This window comes from Calonectris borealis, chromosome W (genome assembly GCF_964195595.1).
Source record: "Calonectris borealis chromosome W, bCalBor7.hap1.2, whole genome shotgun sequence".
Taxonomy (NCBI): Eukaryota; Metazoa; Chordata; class Aves; order Procellariiformes; family Procellariidae; genus Calonectris; species Calonectris borealis.
In genome coordinates this window covers 52,307,320-52,327,439 of record NC_134351.1, presented here as the reverse complement: position 1 = coordinate 52,327,439, position 20,120 = coordinate 52,307,320, and the positions used below count along the sequence as shown (strand labels likewise).

The following is a 20,120-nucleotide window of genomic DNA, read 5'->3' as shown; positions in this document are numbered from 1 at the left end:
GTTGATGGCTTTAAGGTCCTCCCTATAGAATCCACTTAGGGTCATTTTTATGTTTGTTAACATGCTTTTACACCTTTCTTTTTCTTCACTGGTCTGCAGATCCAGGTTATATCCAAATTTACTATCTATGGTGCCTTTTAAGTACATTAGATATGATTTCTTTGTTCTCTTTGTTACCCTTAAAACAGTTTTGTCCAGCTCCAGATCTGTATTTCTTTAACTGACAATGGGTGAGTTGTTTATAGCCATGGGGTCTCCAGTGCCAAGCCTGTGTCTCATATCTTATCACCCCATGCCTGCAGTCCAATGGTCCAAGGTGACCACGCCAGCGTATGCATGATCCATTGCTACTGATTAAGATAGATGTTTTGTACATAGCTTATGTATGTGAGGTGGGTTAACCTTGGCTGGCTGCCAGGTGCCCACCAAGCCACTCTATCACTCCCACTCCTCAGATGGACAGGGGAAGAAAATAAGATGAAAAAAAGCTCGTGGGTTGAGATAAAGACAGGAAGATCGCTCACCAAATTACCATCATGGGCAAAACAGACTCGACTTGGGGAAGATCAGTTTAATTTATTGCCAATTAAAATAGCAATCCAGGAGACTTCTGGAGCATGTAGAAGACTATTTCCTGATGCGGGTGATCAGTGAACCGACTAGGGAAAATGCACTGTTGGACCTGCTACTCACAAACAAGGAAGAACGAGTGGATGGTGTAAAGGTCGAGGGCAGCCTTGGCTGCAGCAACCATGAGACTGTGGAGTTTAAGATCCTGAGAGGTGTGATCAAGACAAACAGCAGAATTACAATCCTGGACTTGAGAAGAGCAGATTTTGGCCTGTTCAGAGACCAGCTCGGCAGGATCCCATGGGAAATTGCCCTGGAGGGCAAGGGTGCCCAAGAGAGCTGGGTAATCTTCAAGGAGTTGCCCTTGGAGGAGCTGTCCTCTTCAGAGCACAAGAGCAGTCCATTGCAATGTGCAGGAAGTTGAGCAAGCGTGGTATAAGGCCAGCATGGGTGAAAAAGGAGCTCCTGGCTGTGCTCAAACACTAAAAGATGAAGGGCAACAAGAAAGGTTTCTCTAAGTACATCAATAGCAAAATGAAGGGTAGTGTGGGTTCATTGTTCAGTGGGGCAAGGGACCTAATGACAACCAACAGGGAAAAGGCTGAGGTATTCAATGCTTTTTTTACCTCAGTTTTCCCTGGTAAGGTTTGCCTTCAGGCCTCCCAAGTCCCTGAGACTACTAGCAGAGTCTGGGGGAGTGAAGTAGCCACAGTAGAGGAAGAAAGAGTTAGGGGATCACTTAACCCACTTGGACATACACAAGCCCATGGGACCAGGTGGAATGCATCTGAGGGTGCTGAAGGAGCTGGCCAATGTAATTACAAGGCCATTCTCTATCATCTTTGAAAGGTCATGGTAATCAGGGGAGGTTCCTCATGACTGGAAAAAGGCAGATGTCACACCCATCTTCCAGAAAGCTAAGAAGGAGGATCTGGGGAACCAAAGGTGTGGTGGTGCATCCCCCCCGCTTCTCCTGAGCCGCTCGCTGATCTCAGAAATTCCCATGAAACCTCGGCCTTGGTGTACTGAGTCTGACAGTTGAGCGCTCCTTGACCATATCAGAAACTCTGCATGGCTAAGGCTGGGAATGTACTCCCACTGCCTGTCCCAGGCGCCATCTTATCTGAGTTGTAGCTCAGTTGAAACAACACCGAAACCTTCAGAATTTTAGTCACTACTGCCTCGGATTGTGGCCAGGATGGAAATTTACGGATGACTAAAGTCAATCATCTTGCGAACCTATAAACAGTGGTCCTAAGTGAGACCCTTTGAGCTCTCCTGGACCGCAGCGGGTTGTGCCCAGAATCTCCCTCTGAGTGAAATGCTCCTCAGAGTTTGCAAACTCTCGAGTTTGCGATATTCGGAGGACCGTTGCCGGCTGGCACGGGACCTGGGCTGCAATGCTCCTCGAGGCTCAACCCTTCGCCCGTTGAGAAATGCCAAGACATTTTACATGAGTATTTCACTGAACTCGAGAGGGATTTTTAACAGGTATATCTTTGTATATTTATCCATCTTTGCATCTGTGTGCGTGTGTATTGATGAAAGTACCTGCTAGCAAATATAGTCTGCTAAAATCTTATGATCTATCTTAAGATTGTAAATGAACCTTAGACTGCTGCTAAACACATAATCTTTAGATATATACCGTTGACCAAGTGTGGGACTAGGGGTAGGCCTAGCTGGGTCTACTCTGAACCTTGTGACTCAATGGAAGGGTCTCCTTACCCTTTTCGTATCAGACATAAACCATTGCCCAAGTCTGAGACTAAGATTGGATCCAGCCAGGTCTTCTCTGAACCTCGTGACTCAACGGGAGGGTGTCCCTTAACCTTTTCGTTCTTGGCCTCTGTATAAATCATCCCAACTCAGTTCTAACACAATACCCTGGTTTCGGCTGGGATAGAGGTAATTTTCTTGCTAGTAGCTGGTATAGTGCTGTGTTTTGGATTTAGTATGAGAATAATGTTGATAACACGCTGATGTTTTCAGTTGTTGCTAAGTAGTGTTTACATTAGCCAAGGATTTCTCAGTTTCCCATGCTCTTTTCCTTTCTATGCTTCATCTGTGTAGTAAGTGACAGAGTGAACCTTGCCATCAAACTCTGTTAAGTCGCGCTTTTATAAATTTCTATTAAAATCACTTTCTGCTAATACCATCAACAGTGATTCTTTGAGCGGCCTCTAAACCACTCATTTGCGACAAAAGGCCAGTCAGCCTCAACTCAGACCCTGGAAAGGTGATGGGGTGAATCCTCCTGGAAGCCATGTCCAGGCACATGAAGGACAAGAAGGTGATTGGGAACAGCCAGCATGGATTTGCCAGAGGCAAATCATGCCTGATCAACCTCATTGCTTTCTATGATGTGGTGACGGGTGCTGAGGACAAAACTACCTAATGCCTCTGAAGGGAACCAGGAGTGTGATGAAAACTATTCAAGGGCAGATACACATACAGGGTATGACCACAAAATGGGTTATATTGTTTCTCTAGAATGCAAGCTGTCTGTGCATAAGATGAGAAACAGCTTGTGCTTAATTGGAATGTCATGGTTTAACCCCAACTGGCAACTGAGCACCACACAGCCGCTCGCTCACTCCCCCCCTGGTGGGATGGGGGAGAGAATCGGAAGGGTAAAAGTGAGAAAACTCATGGGTTCAGATAAAGACAATTTAATAGGGAAAGCAAAAGCCGCGCATGCAAGCAAAGCAAAACAAGGAATTCATTCACTACTTCCCATCGGCAGGCAGGTGTTCAGCCATCTCCCGGAAAGCAGGGCTCCATCACACGTAGCGGTTACTTGGGAAGACAAACGCCATCACTCCGAACATCCCCCCCTTCCTTCTTCTTCCCCCCAGCTTTATATGCTGAGCATGACGTCATATGGTATGGAATACCCCATTGGCCAGTGTGGGTAAGCTGTCCTGGCTATGCTCCCTCCCAGCCACTTGTGCACCTGGCAGAGCATGGGAAGCTGAAAAGTCCTTGACTATTAGGGTACTTAGCAACAACTAAAAACACCAGTGTGTTATCAACATTCTCCTCATACTAAATCCAAAACACAGCACAAGGAAGAAATTTAACTATCCCGGCCAAAAACAGGACACCATGCCACCATCCGGAACACTATCCTGGGCCTTGAAAAGCAAGTCCTATGGCAACATGGCACCCCAGAAAGAATTGAGTCAGACAACGGGACTCATTTCCGAAACACCCTCATAGACACCTGGGCCAAAGAGCACGGCATTGAGTGGGTCTATCACATCCCCTACCATGCACCAGCCTCCGGGAAAATCGAACGATACAACGGGCTGCTAAAGACTACGCTGAGAGCAATGGGTGGTGGGACATTCAAGCATTGGGACACACATTTAGCAAAGGCCACCTGGTTAGTCAACACCAGGGGATCTGTCAATCGAGCTGGCCCTGCCCAATCAAAACTTCTGTGTACCGTAGAGGGGGATAAAGTCCCTGTCGTGCATATGAGAAATATGCTAGGGGAGACAGTCTGGGTTACTCCTGCCTCTGGCAAGGGAAAACCCATCCGTGGGATTGCTTTTGCTCAAGGACCTGGGTGCACTTGGTGGGTAATGCGAAAGGATGGGCAGGTCCGGTGTGTACCTCAAGGGGATTTGATTTTGGGTGAAAATAGCCAATGAACTGAATTGTATGATGTTAATTGCTATATTATATTGTATATCATTATTTCTATGGTTGCTATCAATGGTATAGCAGTAAAAATCACCCAGATTAATGAAGAATGAACTAACCCCGATGAAACCGAGCGAAGTGCAACGATGATAGAACCAGACGAGCGCAGCGATAATGGAACTAGAATGGGCCTCGGCATGCAACAATCCAACACCACACACCATCTCTCCTGCCCTAGAAGACTGTTATGACAGATGGAGCCCAAAGTCATGGACTAAACGACCTCAATGGACATTTTAGAGGGATGGCCCATAGACTAAGAGAATGATATCTGTGCGTGTATATATCAAAAGAGAAGAAAGGTGGTGATGATTAATGGGAATGTATTGGACAATGTGAGACCTAGGCATGATGTAGATGGTATAGAATAAGGGGTGGATACTGTTCTGGTTTCAGCTGGGATAGAGTTAATTTTCTTCCTAGTGCTGTGTTTTGGATTTAGTATGAGGAGAATGTTGATAACACACTGATGTTTTCAGTTGTTGCTAAGTGCACTGTCAAGGACAGCTTCCATGCACTACCAAATGCAGAGGCTGGGAGGGAGCATAGCCAGGAAAGCTGGCCCAGCTGGCCAACGACGTATTCCATACCATGTGACGTCATGCTCAGTATATGAACGGTAGGCGTGATCCAGGAAGTGCCGATCGCTACTTGGTTATCGGTCAGCGCGGGTGGTGAGCAATTGCATTATGCATCACTCATTTTGTATATTCTATCATTATTTATTATCATTATTCTCCCTTTTCTGTTCTATTAAACTGTCTTTATCTCAACCCACGAGTTTTTCTCACTCTTACCCTTCCGATTCTCTCCCCGTCCCACTGGGGGTTGGGGGGAGTGAGTGAGCGGATGCGTGGTATTTGGCTGCCTGCCAGGTTAAACCACGACAGTCCTTTTTGGCGCCCAACGTGGGGCTCAAAGGGTTGAGATAATGATAGATCTGACCAAAGTGTGTTAAGGCAAAATTGTTATAAGCATCCATTATATTGATTGGTCACAATGTTGATGTATTGGCTGTCAAAGTTGTGGGGCTGGCTCTCAATGTTGGGTCATGTAATACCTTGCTTGCAGTATATGTTCCCTTTTGTGCTGTTTATCATTATTTGGAACTGGGCCAAGATTATCATTTTGTTGCTGTTTTATGAGGAGATAAAATCATTGGTCGTAAGTCTAATCTGGTATCTGTACTCGGCACTGCCGTCATTTCTGTACCTCGGGAACCACCTCTTAGAAATTATTGGTAATTGCACTTGTTTCTCCTCGGAGAATGAATTTAAGGGGGAGACGGGATGGGACACTCTCTCCCACTTGTTCATCTTCCCTTCCATATCGTCAGAAACTCCTTTTTCTTCTATCCTCTTCATGAAGACGTCCACAATATTCCCTGAGAATTTTGAATATCCTTGGGATGCTCAAACAAGCATGTTCCTATTGCTATGTCTCCTGAATGTGGTTCAGGCCTTGTTTAGGGTTAAACACCTATTCAGGAATACTGTCCAGAGATCAACCCTCAGGAACAAGAAAAGAGGGAGGGCAAGCGGCGGTGCCTCATCGGGGCGGGTGGAGCGGCAGGTCCCGGGGGCGGTGGGCAGCGGGAGATCAACCCCAACAACAGACACGGTGGCTACTCAAAAACCCAAGACAGTCACTGCAGCTACTTCAACCCCCATGACAACCCCTGTGGCTACTCAAACCCCGGCAACAGTCACCGTAGCTTCTCCAACCCCTGCGACAGGCACTGCAGCCACTCAAACTCCGGCAACAGGCACTACAGCTGAACCAGAGGACCAACCCTTGCTGGTATCCGTTGCCCCTGTACAGAAGAGGAAATCTTGGAAGCGGAGATCAGGTCGTGTAGAAAGGGATGATGAAAGAGCAGGGACATCACAAGGAGGGGAGGAGGAAGAGGAAGAACTCATAAACGAGACGGAAACCACCCGATCCCTATCCCTCAGTGAGCTGCGAGATATGCGGAAAGATTTCAGCCATCGTCCAGGCGAGCACATTGTTACCTGGCTGCTCCGATGCTGGGATAATGGGGCCAGTAGCCTGGAATTGGAGGGGAAGGAAGCCAAACAGCTGGGATCCCTTGCTAGGGAAGGAGGCATTGACAAAGCAATTGGAAAAGGGACACAGGTCCTCAGCCTCTGGAGGCGACTGCTGTCAGGCGTGAAGGAAAGGTATCCCTTCAAGGAAGATGTTATATATCGCCCAGGCAAATGGACCACTATGGAGAGAGGTATCCAGTACCTGAGAGAATTAGGTGTGCTGGAGGTGGTTTATAGTGACCTGAACGACAACCAAATGCCCAAAGATCCAGATGACGTCCAGTGCATGCGACCCATGTGGCGGAAGCTGGTACGGAGCGCACCAGCATCGTACGCCAGTTCGTTGGCAGTACTGTGCTGGAAAGAGGAAGAAGCACCAACGGTGGATGAGGTGGTTAACAGACTTCGGGATTTTGAAGAAACTATCTCCTCCTCCCTTGTCTCGGCTGTAGAGAAACTGTCCCAAGAGGTCATAGAATCATAGAATCATAGAATCATACAGGTTGGAAAAGACCTCTAAGATCATCGTGTCCAACCGTCAACCCAACACCACCATGCCCACTACACCATGTCCCTAAGGGCCTCATCTACACGTCTTTTAAATACCTCCAGGGATGGTGACTCCACCACTTCCCTGGGCAGCCTGTTCCAAGGCCTGACCACTCTTTCAGTAAAGAAATTTCTCCTAATGTCCAGTCTAAACCTCCCTTGGCGCAACTTGAGGCCATTTCCTCTTGTCCTATCGCTAGTTACTTGGGAGAAGAGACCAACACCCACCTCGCTACAACCTCCTTTCAGGTAGTTGTAGAGCGCGATGAGGTCTCCCCTCAGCCTCCTCTTCTCCAGGCTAAACAACCCCAGTTCCCTCAGCCGCTCCTCATAAGACTTGTGCTCCAGACCCTTCACCAGCTTCGTTGCCCTTCTCAGGACACGCTCCAGCACCTCCATGTCCTTCTTGTAGTGAGGGGCCCAAAACTGAACACAGGATTGGAGGTGCGGCCTCACCAGTGCCGAGTACAGGGGCACGATCACCTCCCTGCTCCTGCTGGCCACACTATTTCTGATACAGGCCAGGATGCCGTTGGCCTTCTTGGCCACCTGAGCACACTGCCGGCTCATGTTCAGCCGGCTGTCAACCAGTACCCCCAGGTCCTTTTCCTCTGGGCAGCTTTCCAGCCACTCTTCCCCAAGCCTGTAGCGTTGCCTGGGGTTGTTGTGGCCGAAGTGCAGGACCCGGCACTTGGCCTTGTTGAACCTCATACAGTTGGCCTCGGCCCATCGATCCAGCCTGTCCAGGTCCCTCTGCAGAGCCTTCCTACCCTCGAGCAGATCAACACTCCCGCCCAACTTGGTGTCGTCTGCAAACTTACTGAGGGAGCACTCGATCCCCTCGTCCAGATCATTGATGAAGATATTGAACAGGACCGGCCCCAGTACTGAGCCCTGGGGAACACCGCTCGTGACCGGCCGCCAACTGGATTTAACTCCATTCACCACAACTCTCTGGGCCTGGCCGTCCAGCCAGTTTTTTACCCAGCGAAGAGTGGACCTGTCTAGGCCGTGAGCCGCCAGCTTCTCTAGGAGAATGCTGTGGGAGACAGTGTCAAAGGCCTTACTGAAGTCCAAGTAGACCACATCCACTGCCTTTCCCTCATCCACTAGGCGGGTCACCTGGTCATAGAAGGAGATCAGGTTGGTCAAGCAGGACCTGCCTTCCATGAACCCGTGCTGGCTGGGCCTGATCCCCTGGTTGTCCCGGACATGGCTCGTGAGCACCCTCAAAACCAACCGCTCCATGATCTTCCCCGGCACCGAGGTCAGGCTGACCGGTCTGTAGTTCCCCGGATCCTCCTTCCGGCCCTTCTTGTAGATGGGAGTCACATTGGCGAGCCTCCAGTGGTCCGGGACCTCCCCAGTTAACCAGGACTGCTGGTAAATGATGGAGAGTGGCTTGGCAAGCTCCTCCGCCAGCTCCCTCAGTACCCTCGGGTGGATCCCATCCGGCCCCATAGACTTGTGAACGTCCAGGTGGCATAGCAGGTCATGAACTTCATCCTCTTGAATTATGGGGGGTTTATCCTGCTCGTCGTCCCTGTCTTCCAGCTCAGGGGGCTGAGTACCCTGAGGATAACCACTCTGACTACTAAAGACTGAGGCAAAGAAGGCGTTGAGTACCTCAGCCTTTTCCTCGTCCTTGGTGGCAACGTTCCCCCCCGCATCCAATAGAGGATGGAGATTCTCCTTGGCTCTCCTTTTGTCATTAACATACTTATAAAAGCATTTTTTGTTGTCTCTCACGACAGTGGCCAGGTTGAGTTCTAGCCGGGCTTTTGCCTTTCTAATTTCCTCTCTGCACGACCTAACGCGATCCCTGTACTCTTCCTGAGTTGCCTGCCCCTTCCTCCACAAGTGATAAACTCTCCTTTTTTTCCTGAGTCCAGCAACTCAAAGAAAATAGGTCCTATTCTCCACCTGTACGGACCAGTATCTCAGCCATTAGGAGTCAGCGTTTTTCTCCTCAAGAGAGAGGATATCGAAAGTACACACCACGGGGCACCCTGTGGTTTTACCTGCGTGACCACGGAGAGGACATGAGGCAGTGGGATGGAAAACCTACCTTGACCCTAGAGGCACGTGTACGTGAGTTGCAAGGAAAAACAATGACACAAGGGGGTTCTCCCAGGAAAAATGCTGCCCCAGTTTTCAGGAAAACCCTGTCTCACGACGGTCCAGTTTCCAGTGAACAGTTCCCCAGACAGAGTAGAAGGGCTGATCTTACTTTGGACTGTAATGAAGGAATTCTTGACTCACGTTTGCAAGTGAGAAGCGGATACTATGACCAGAATTAGAGGGGCCCTGCCTCCGGCCAGGTGGAGGAAAGGGACAACCGGGTTTACTGGACTGTGTGGATTCGATGGCCTGGCACATCAGACCCACAGGAGCATAAGGCTCTCGTAGACACTGGTGCACAGTGTACCCTGATGCCATCAAGCTATAAAGGGGCAGAACCCATCTGTATTTCTGGAGTGACAGGGGGATCCCAAGAGTTAACTGTATTGGAGGCCAAAGTGAGCCTGACCGGGAATGAGTGGCAGAAGCACCCCATTGTGACTGGCCCAGAGGCTCCGTGCATCCTTGGCATAGACTACCTCAGGAGAGGGTATTTTAAGGACCCAAAAGGGTATCGGTGGGCTTTTGGTATAGCTGCCCTGGAGACGGAGGAAATTAAACAGCTGTCCACCTTGCCCGGTCTCTCAGAGGACCCTTCTGTTGTGGGGTTGTTGAGGGTCGAAGAACAACAGGTACCAATCGCTACCACAACAGTGCACCGGCGGCAATACCGCACCAACTGAGATTCCCTGATCCCTATCCATGAGCTGATTCGTCGACTGGAGAGCCAAGGAGTGATCAGCAAGACTTGCTCACCCTTCAACAGTCCCATATGGCCAGTGCGAAAGTACAATGGAGAGTGGAGACTAACAGTAGACTACCGTGGCCTGAACGAAGTCACGCCGCCACTGTGTTGCTGCCGTGCCGGACATGCTAGAACTTCAATACGAACTGGAGTCAAAGGCAGCCAAGTGGTACGTCACAATTGACATTGCTAATGCCTTCTTCTCCATCCCTTTGGCAGCAGAGTGCAGGCCACAGTTTGCTTTCACTTGGAGGGGCGTCCACTACACCTGGAACCGACTGCCCCAGGGGTGGAAACACAGCCCTACCATTTGCCATGGACTAATTCACACCGCACTGGAACAGGGTGAGGCTCCAGAACACCTGCAATACATTGATGACATCATCGTGTGGGGCAACACAGCAGAAGAAGTTTTTGAGAAAGGGGAGAGAATAATTCAAATCCTTCTGAAAGCCGGTTTTGCCATAAAACAAAGTAAGGTCAAGGGACCTGCCCAGGAGATCCAGTTTGTAGGAATAAAATGGCAAGATGGACGTCGTCAGATCCCAATGGATGTGATCAACAAAATAACAGCCATGTCTCCACCAACTAGCAAAAGGGAAACACAAGCTTTCTTAGGCATTGTGGGCTTTTGGAGAATGCATATTCCAGATTACAGCCTGATTGTAAGCCCTCTCTATCAAGTGACCCGGAAGAAGAACGACTTCAGATGGGGCCCTGAGCAACAACAAGCCTTTGAACAAATTAAACGGGAGATAGTTCAGGCAGTAGCCCTTGGGCCAGTCCGGGCAGGACAAGATGTGAAGAATGTGCTCTACACCGCAGCCGGGGAGAATGGCCCTACCTGGAGCCTCTGGCAGAAAGCACCAGGGGAGACTCGAGGTCGACCCTTAGGGTTCTGGAGTCGGGGATACAGAGGATCCGAGGCCCGCTACACTCCAACTGAGAAGGAGATATTGGCAGCATATGAAGGGGTTCGAGCTGCTTCGGAAGTGGTTGGTACTGAAGCACAGCTCCTCCTGGCACCCCGACTGCCGGTGCTGGGCTGGGTGTTCAAAGGGAGGGTCCCCTCTACACATCATGCAACCGATGCTACGTGGAGTAAGTGGGTCGCACTGATCACACAACGGGCCCGAATAGGAAACCCCAGTCGCCCAGGAATCTTGGAAGTGATCACGAACTGGCCAGAAGGCAAAGATTTTGGAATATCCCCAGAGGAGGAGGTGACACGTGCTGAAGAAGCCCCACTGTATAATAAACTACCAGAAAGCGAGAAGCAATATGCCCTGTTCACTGATGGGTCCTGTCGCCTTGTGGGAAAGCATTGGAGGTGGAAGGCTGCTGTATGGAGTCCTATACGCCAAGTTGCAGAAACTGCTGAAGGAGAAGGTGAATCGAGTCAGTTTGCAGAGGTGAAAGCCATCCAGCTGGCCTTGGACATTGCTGAATGAGAAAAATGGCCAGTACTCTATCTCTATACTGACTCATGGATGGTGGCAAATGCCCTGTGGGGGTGGCTGCAGCAGTGGAAGCAGAACAACTGGCAGCGCAGAGGCAAACCCATCTGGGCTGCCGCGTTGTGGCAAGATATTGCTGCCCGGGTAGAGAACCTGGTTGTAAAAGTACATCACGTAGATGCTCACGTACCCAAGAGTCGGGCCACTGAAGAACATCAAAACAACCAGCAGGTGGACCAGGCTGCTAAGATTGAAGTGGCTCAGGTGGATCTGGACTGGCAACATAAGGGTGAATTACTTATAGCTCCGTGGGCCCATGATGCCTCAGGCCATCAAGGAAGAGATGCAACATATAGATGGGCTCGTGATCGAGGGGTGGACTTAACCATGGACGCTATTGCACAGGTTATCCACGAATGTGAAACGTGCGCTGCAATCAAACAAGCCAAGCGAGTAAAGCCTCTTTGGTATGGAGGACGATGGTTGAAATACAAATATGGGGAGGCCTGGCAGATTGATTATATCACACTCCCACAAACCCGGCACGGCAAACGCTATGTGCTCACCATGGTGGAAGCAACCACAGGCTGGCTAGAAACGTACCCTGTGCCTCATGCCTCTGCCCGGAACACCATCCTGGGCCTTGAAAAGCAAGTCCTATGGCGACATGGCACCCCAGAAAGAATTGAGTCAGACAACGGGACTCATTTCCGAAACACCCTCATAGACACCTGGGCCAAAGAGCACGGCACTGAGTGGGTCTATCACATCCCCTACCATGCACCAGCCTCCGGGAAAATCGAACGATACAACGGACTGCTAAAGACTACGCTGAGAGCAATGGGTGGTGGGACATTCAAGCATTGGGACACACATTTAGCAAAAGCCACCTGGTTAGTCAACACCAGGGGATCTGTCAATCGAGCTGGCCCTGCCCAATCAAAACTCTTACGTACTGTAGAGGGGGATAAAGTCCCTGTCGTGCACATAAGAAATATGCTGGGGAAGACAGTCTGGGTTACTCCTGCCTCTGGCAAGGGAAAACCCATCCGTGGGATTGCTTTTGCTCAAGGACCTGGGTGCACTTGGTGGGTAATGCGAAAGGATGGGGAGGTCCGGTGTGTACCTCAAGGGGATTTGATTTTGGGTGAAAATAGCCAATGAACTGAATTTTATGATGTCAATTGTTATATGATATTGTATATCATTATTTCTATGGTTGCTATCAATGGTATAGCAGTGAAAATCACCCAGATTAATGAAGAATGAACTAACTCCGATGAAACCAAGCAAAGTGCAACGATGATAGAACTGAACGAGCGCAGCAGTACCAAAATGAGAACTGGCTTCAGGATGCAACAGCCCAACACCACACACCATCCTTCTGGCCCTGAAAGACTGTTATGACAGATGGAGCCCAAAGTTGTGGACTAAAAGAACTCAATGGACATTTATATATATTTATGTATATATATGTATGTATATGTATTATATGTATGTATGTATGTATATGTATTATATATGTATATATATAAAAAAGATAGTGGTGATTAATTGAAAGGTATCGAAAAATGTGAGACCTAAGCATAACGTAAATGGTATGGAATAAGGGGTGGATACTGTCCTAGTTTCGGCAGGGATAGGGTTAAATTTCTTCCTAGTGCTGTGTTTTGGATTTAGTATGAGGAGAATGTTGATAACACACTGATGTTTTCTAGTCCAAGGACAGCTCCCGTGCCTACTGACTGAGCTAGGTACACAAGATGGGAGGGAACATAATCAGGACAGCCAGCCCAGCTGGCCAATGGGGTATTCCATACCATGTGACGTCATGCTCAGTATATGAATGGTAGGCGTGATCCAGGAAGTACCGATCGTTACTTGGTTATCGGTCAGCGCGGGTGGTGAGCAATTGCATTGTGCATCACTCATTTTGTATATTCTATCATTATTTATTATCATTATTCTCCCTTTTCTGTTCTATTAAACTGTCTTTATCTCAACCCACGAGTTTTTCTCACTCTTACCCTTCCGATTCTCTCCCCGTCCCACTGGGGGGCGGGGGGAGTGAGTGAGCGGCTGCGTGTTATTTGGCTGCCTGCCAGGTTAAACCACGACAGTCCTTCAGGTTCCAAATCACAAGTGAAGACAAGGAACTGGAAAGTTGCATATATGTTTGGTGAATAAGGTGTGCTTTGACCTTTATATGGAAAAAGGACTAGTCCTACTACTTTGTATCATCACCTTTAAACAGACCAATGGAGATGCACTGACAAGAGGCCTGTAAGAGGCTGACAACCTATTTCACTGTGCTAACTTAGCTAGCATATGTGATAAAGTCAGATAAAGGAAAGGATGTTGTAGAGATTGGTGGTTTCAGAATGAAGGATCTGAAGTAAATTTTTATCATCTGATTCTACCCTTGTGACAATGAATTAACATAACAGAATGATGAGAACTGAGATATGCTAAAATAAATCACTTGAATACTTTTTTAATGCAGAGCATAAAAAGAAGCACTGATCCAAAGAGAGCAGTCACAATCATAATTACTCCAACTGAGCATCTGCTGTTAGTCCACATTATCATCTGCTGAATTTTTAAGAAAAAAAATGGGGGAAGGACTAAAACATTAGAAGGAGAAATCAAGTGACAGTCATTAGTTAACAATGGCTATAACTCAAATTTTCTAATATAACAGAAACATCAACCACACTAAAAAGTCACAAGTGTTCTTGGTTTTTCTAATCAGATCTGGACCAATATTAAAAATAACAATATATTTAATATTTTTAAAGTAAAAAAGTGTTTCCTTATGTTCAGAAGGAATTTCATGTGTTTCAATTTGTGCCTATCGCTTCTTGTCCTGTCACTGGGCACCACTCAGAAGAATCTGGCTTTGTCTTCTTAAGTCCTCAGGAACCTCCCAAGATAGCCATGACCTTTCAAAGATAATCAAGAGTGGCCTCACAAAGACATTGGCCAGCTTCTTCAGCACTTGTGTACATCCTGTAAGGCCCCGTGACCTTATGTATGCCCAGTTTGTTTAAATGCTCCCTAACCTGATCCTCCTCCACCAAGGGTCTTCCTTGCTCCAGACTTTCCCCCGGTCTCAGAGGCCTGGGATTCCTGAAGGCCAGTCTTACCTGTAAACACTGAGGCAAAGAAGGCATTGAGTACCTTGGCATTTTTCCATGTCCTTTCCCACCAGGGTCTCTGCCCCATTCAGCAGCAGGTCTGCATTTTCCCTAGCCTTCCTTTTGCTGCTTATGTACTTGTACAATTCTTTCTTGTTGCCCTTCACGTCTCTCACCAGATTCAACTCCAGGTGGGCTTTGACTTTCCTAACCCCATCCCTGCACAATCGGACGGTGTCTCTATATTCCTCCTGGGTCACCTGACCTTGCTTCCACCTCTTGTAGGCTTCCTTTTTATATTTGACTTCAGGCAGGAACTCCTTGTGCATCTATGCAGGCTTCCTGCTGCTTTTCCTTGATTTTTCTGCTCTTCAAAATGGACCAATTGGAAGTTGGAGGAGGTGATCCTTGAAAATCAACCAGCTGTCCTGGATGCCTCTTCTCTCCATGACTGTCTGCCATGAGATTCTTCTAAGCAACTCCCTGAACAGGCCAAAGTCTGCTCTCCTGAAGTCCAGGGTTGTGAGCGTGCTATTTGCCTTGTTCCTTCCTCTCAGGATCCTTAACTCCACCATCTCATGATCACTGCAGCCAAGGGTACCCCTAACGTTCACATCCCCGACCAGCAGAGCACCTCTTTGTCTGCTCCTCAATCAACTGTGTTAGGAAGTTGTCATCAATGCATTCCTGAAACCTCCTGGTTTGCTTGTGCCCTGCTGTGTTGTCCTTCCAACAGATGTCAGAGAGGTTCAAGTCCCCCATGAGGACCAGTACCTGTGAATGTGAGGCTTCTTCCAGTTGTCTGAAGAAGGCATCATCTACTTTTTCCTGATCAGGCAGTCCACAGTGTCATCCATGTTGGTCTGCCCTCTAATCCTAACCCCTAAACTCTCAACTGGCTCATTGTTCATCCCTAGACAAAGCTTCATGCATTCCAGCTGCTCTCTCACATAAAGGGCAACTCCCCCTCTTCGCCTTCCCAGCCTGCCCTTCCTAAAGAGCCTGTATCCACCCATGGCAGCACTCCAGCTGTCTGAGCTATCCCACCATGTCTCTGTGATCCTGATGAGATCACAGCCCTGCAGCTGCACACAGACCTCTAATTCCTTCTGTTTGCTCCCTATTGTATGCAGAGGCACTTCAGGCACTTCAGAGAGGCACCCAGCCATGGTGAGATGCTTCTGCATTAAATGAAAAGATGTGCATATATATGTATTTTCTGCCACAATGCAACAGATATACACACTTTTAAACTATTACCAACACAAAGCAGTATAGCACCTTGATTTATTACATGCAGATTCTTCTGCATTGTTGCTGAACAGTACACTGGTCCAAAATTACTAAAAAAATTTAAAAACCCTATACATTGGGTCAACAAAACATGAATAAAACAGCATAGTTCTTTGTACATATAGTTTAGTAGAGATTGTTAAGAATTCAGGAATATATACAAATTCATGTCATGACTATTTTATTAACCCTCTGAAAGCATAACCCTGACTGAACCTGAATATATTGTTCCTCCTCTCAAGCCCCACAGATAAATGGAAAAGAGCCATAATCTAACAATTTTTTAAAGAAATCCACTACGTTTTAAACAAAATAAGAAATGGTTTAAGTTATAACAACCACTTCCAAAGAAAAAGAATGCCTCAACATTTCAAAGTGGCTCATTTGCTCTAAGTTCAGTATGCAGCTTTTTCAGGTTTATCTAGGCAAGATGATTGAAATGGAGGAAAGACAGTGATAGGATTTCTGCTTGTGGACATTACAACAGAAGGCAGTGATGAAGCTTTTGATGCTGAAGTATTGATAGCATTCAGAATGGCTCCCTCTGGACTTACCAACAGTTTTTTGATAGATTTATCTAAGGCAAACACTGAAGTGTTACTTGATAACTGAGAGTTCTCAGGGTGCATGGCAGAAATCAAAGAAGTTGCAACTAAAAGATTAGCTGGAGGTTTTATCACTGAAGACATAGACAGTGTTGTTGTTGATAGTGAAGCACATGAGCTAGCAGGAGTATTCAATATCTGGGGCACTGTGTGTACAGTGGGTAAAGCATTTGCAGACCCAGAAGAATTCACAATTTTTGTAGAGCTTTTCAAAGGATGTTTTGATGTTTGCCAATTTAATGAATTAGTGGGTGCTAGTGTGATCTTTAGGGGTACAGGATTAACAATTGGTACACCTTGAGCCCCTTGACCATGGTTAATAGCTAAAGGAAGAGGAGTCTGCTTTGTATTAGAAGAGAGGAGAAGAACATGGCTGCCAGGTCCAAGGCCTTGTGATGGAACAATAAAATGAGTACCATTAATCATTATCTCAGTTCCAGGTGACAAAGGCATACTGGTGTTAATTATTTTCTGTTGAATGCAAGGTTCATTCAATTGATCTCCTGCCTGGCTTGTTACAGAGGGTGAAGTTGTAGACATCTGAATAGCAGAAGCACAGGTGTAAGTATGACTTACTTTCACTATATTGGGAGACATCTGCTGGCATTGTAGAGAAGAAAAGCTGGGAAAATTAATGACTTTACCTGTATTTCGTGAAGCAGAGGACAATATAGTTTGAGGCTTGTGAATATCTGCATTAGATGGCAAAGCAGCTGAAATACTTGGTAACTGAAACTGAAGCAATGCGGGTGGCTGGTCTTTTGGAAGTGAGGGGAGATTTGGAACTGCTATCAAGTGAGGAACTGTATGTATCACTTTGGGGGAGATGGCTATAGATCCAGGCAGGCTAACAGCTGGAAACTGTAAAGTAGATGATAAGTTCTGAGGAGATACTGTTGGTCGTGTAGTTGAAATTAGCACAGGTGAAGCAAGATGTCTTGTTTCCACAGTTGATATACCCACAGTATTTCTGATATTCAATGTACACAGTTGCTTAGCTAAACCCGGCCTTATTCTTGAAGTGTTGTTTCCATCAATCAAGACAGTAGGTTGTGTCCCAACAGAAGTCTCACTTGGTGTTACTGAAACAGATTCCAAACATGCATTTGCTGCCGTTACTGTAAAGGCAGTTGCATCTTTCATTACAACACCTATGGATTTATTCAATGATGTAACATTTTGACTTGTAAACCCTGAACGTACTGGAACCAAGCTACCACTGCTTGACAAACATAAAGTAAGACCCATACTCTTTTTGTCTTCTCCCTTAGAATTGACAGACTGCAATATATTAATTGGTGGAGTTTGTTGTTCATTGCCTTTGGTATTTACAAAGGCATGCCCTATGTTTAGTCCAATTTTCACATCTTTTACTTGAGCCACATTAGGTGATGATTTTTTTTTTATTGGTACTTCTACTGTAGATGGGATCAAAACAAACTGTGGCTGCTCTGTGGCATTAACAAATGTTTTGTTTAGGGAAGAAGGGAGGATCTGTTTTGATGACTCCACAACTAGATTAGCGTTTGATGCACCACTAGGAAGTGGAGTATTAATGAAAACTAATTTCTGAGCACTTACACCAGTGGAAGTTAGAGAAGGTATAATATTGACTCCTGTAGCCCCACATGGAGACAAAATAGGTGGATTTTTGACTAACATAACTTTTTGAATTGGAGTACCACTGATTACATCACCATTTGTTGCTATACTAATCTCAGATTGTATAAGGGGATGTTTTTTAGCTTTAGTATCACTTTGTTGCTGCATTGAAGAATTTGGGGTAATGCCAGTGTTATCCTGTTCAACACTAATTGCATTAACAGGACTGCTTGGAATTGCTGACATCAAAGTGCTAGTCGAGGAAAGGGGGGCCAAGAAAGTAGGAGAGGATACATGACAGGTTTTCTTTGATTGATTCAAAATGCCCCCATGAGGAAGCTGCCCTAACATACATTTGAAATTTTTCCCCATTATCTGATTTAAGCCAGCAGGAAAAGATGGAATGTTGAAAGAAGCAGCTGCTGAGGTGGTAAACACAGAAACAGATGCTTGTCCAAAAACTGGAAAATCAGACGTGGCTGTTGTTATAGATGAAAGAGTAGAGGTTGATAATGTTGTGGATTTTGGCACTAAAAATGCCTTAAGTTGAGGTGCATAAGCAAAAGCTGAATTAGGAGATAAACTATTAGCTGCAGTCTGGTCTGGGTTTGTCTGTACTTTAACAATTCCTGTGTTCCCATCTCGTGTTGTGACCAGAATAGCCTGAGATTCTCTTATACACACTGTTTTTAGTTCTTGCTTAGCTTCAAAGGAGTCACTAGTCTGTGATGTGAGACTATGAAAGGAAGAAGTAGTATTTGTAGATCCACTTAATGTTGTTGCTGATGTAAAAGGCTGACTACCTGTAGAAACAGTGGGTAAAGCCAAAGATATAGGGAATGGGGCAGCTGAAACTGTAGGCTTGGTTTTCTCAGTTTCACTGTGGCTCATTGTAATTGTTGATGATAATAAGTTACTTGTTGAGTTTATAGAAGGCAATGATTGCATTCTGTTCATAGGACTAGTTATCTGTGACAGATGCATAATATGCTTGTTAAAAATTGTACTAGGCAGTGTATTGGTAGCATGTGCAGTTGGTGTTACCAGGACAGGTGTTAAAGAAACATTGACAATTGCTGCTTGTGAGAACGTTGTACAGTGCAGTTCAGGAGACTTTTGTTGCCATGACTGAATGTTCTTCAATATAGTTTTTCCTTCATTCTGCTGAATAAGAAAATTCTTAGGTTGCATGACTTTTTCTCCAGTTTTAGGGTCAGTCACAGCTTGCATTTGAATTTTCATTGAGCTGTTGTGAAGGTCTCTTGATACATAATGGCTACCTGGCATTTTGCATGCTGTTTGCAAAGGACTTTTTGAACTGGTCTGGCAAGGCAGTGCTGGTTTTATTGGCAGTGATTCCATAGGTGATATAACTGTTTTTTCAGAAGTAGATACATTTATGCCTGGGGGAGGTGGCAGTCGATTTGTTAATGTTACTTTGTTTCCAATACTCTTGGCAAGCAAGGCCTGGATGGGTTTGGTCCCTTTCAGAAAGTTTGATATTGATGTTGCAGGATCTGACAGGAAAAATGATTCTGGAGTTGGTTGTTCATATTGTTTCAGCTCAGTCAAACAACTGTCTGTCTGCATGCCACTTTCAGAACTCTGGACTATAGCCTCAGTAGAGTTCAACTTAGCTTTCTTTCTCGGTAAAAGCTCATTTGTGCTATCATCCAGACAACTGTTCTGCTCAGACTGTCGTTTAACAGATTTGGGCAGCATCTTATGTATTTCTTTAGAAGTCCAATCTCTTTTTAGAAGTCTGTTTTTTCCTGTAGGTAAAACCATCCCTAACAGTTTCATTTCATCTGCAAAATTAGTAAAGTAAAAATTTTAAGTGTTTTACAAGTTTGCAATTGATACACCTATACGACAGTTTGACAATGTTCAGATAAAGGCAAAGTGCTAGTTCATAAACATTTGTCAGGACAGCTATCAAGAACAGTTTCTGAGGTGATGACAGCATTAATCATCTGTAATGTATTTTACTTTTTTTTTAACAACTTAAGCTACAGCTGATTTAATGTAAATTCTTCTGAGCAGGCCTACTATTTTATCACAGAAATAATTAAGCACAAAAATTGCAAAAGCTTACTAATACATAAAATCAAAATTCTCATCTAGGTCATCTCTGCCCCTTCTCCTGGTCTACCATCTATCAGAAGTGCATCACAAAATCTGGTATGCTTACACTATAATTAAGGTAAAATATATGACAGAAACATGCATGAAAAAAATAATAGGCCCTTGAATCAAGTCCAGGCTATTAAATTTCAGTAAGT

At 46.0% G+C, this 20,120-nt stretch overlaps 1 protein-coding gene across 1 annotated transcript in view; it reads right to left on the bottom strand.

Moving 5' to 3' along the window:
* Positions 1-16,014: 16,014 nt before the first annotated feature.
* LOC142074718 (putative bromodomain-containing protein 10) overlaps positions 16,015-20,120 on the bottom strand; it is a 31,657-nt gene continuing 27,551 nt past the window's right edge. The window contains exon 8 of the mRNA XM_075135545.1: positions 16,015-19,646. Within this exon, the coding sequence (XP_074991646.1) occupies positions 16,027-19,646 (3,620 nt within the window). The 3' untranslated portion in view covers positions 16,015-16,026. The remainder of the gene's footprint in view (positions 19,647-20,120) is intronic.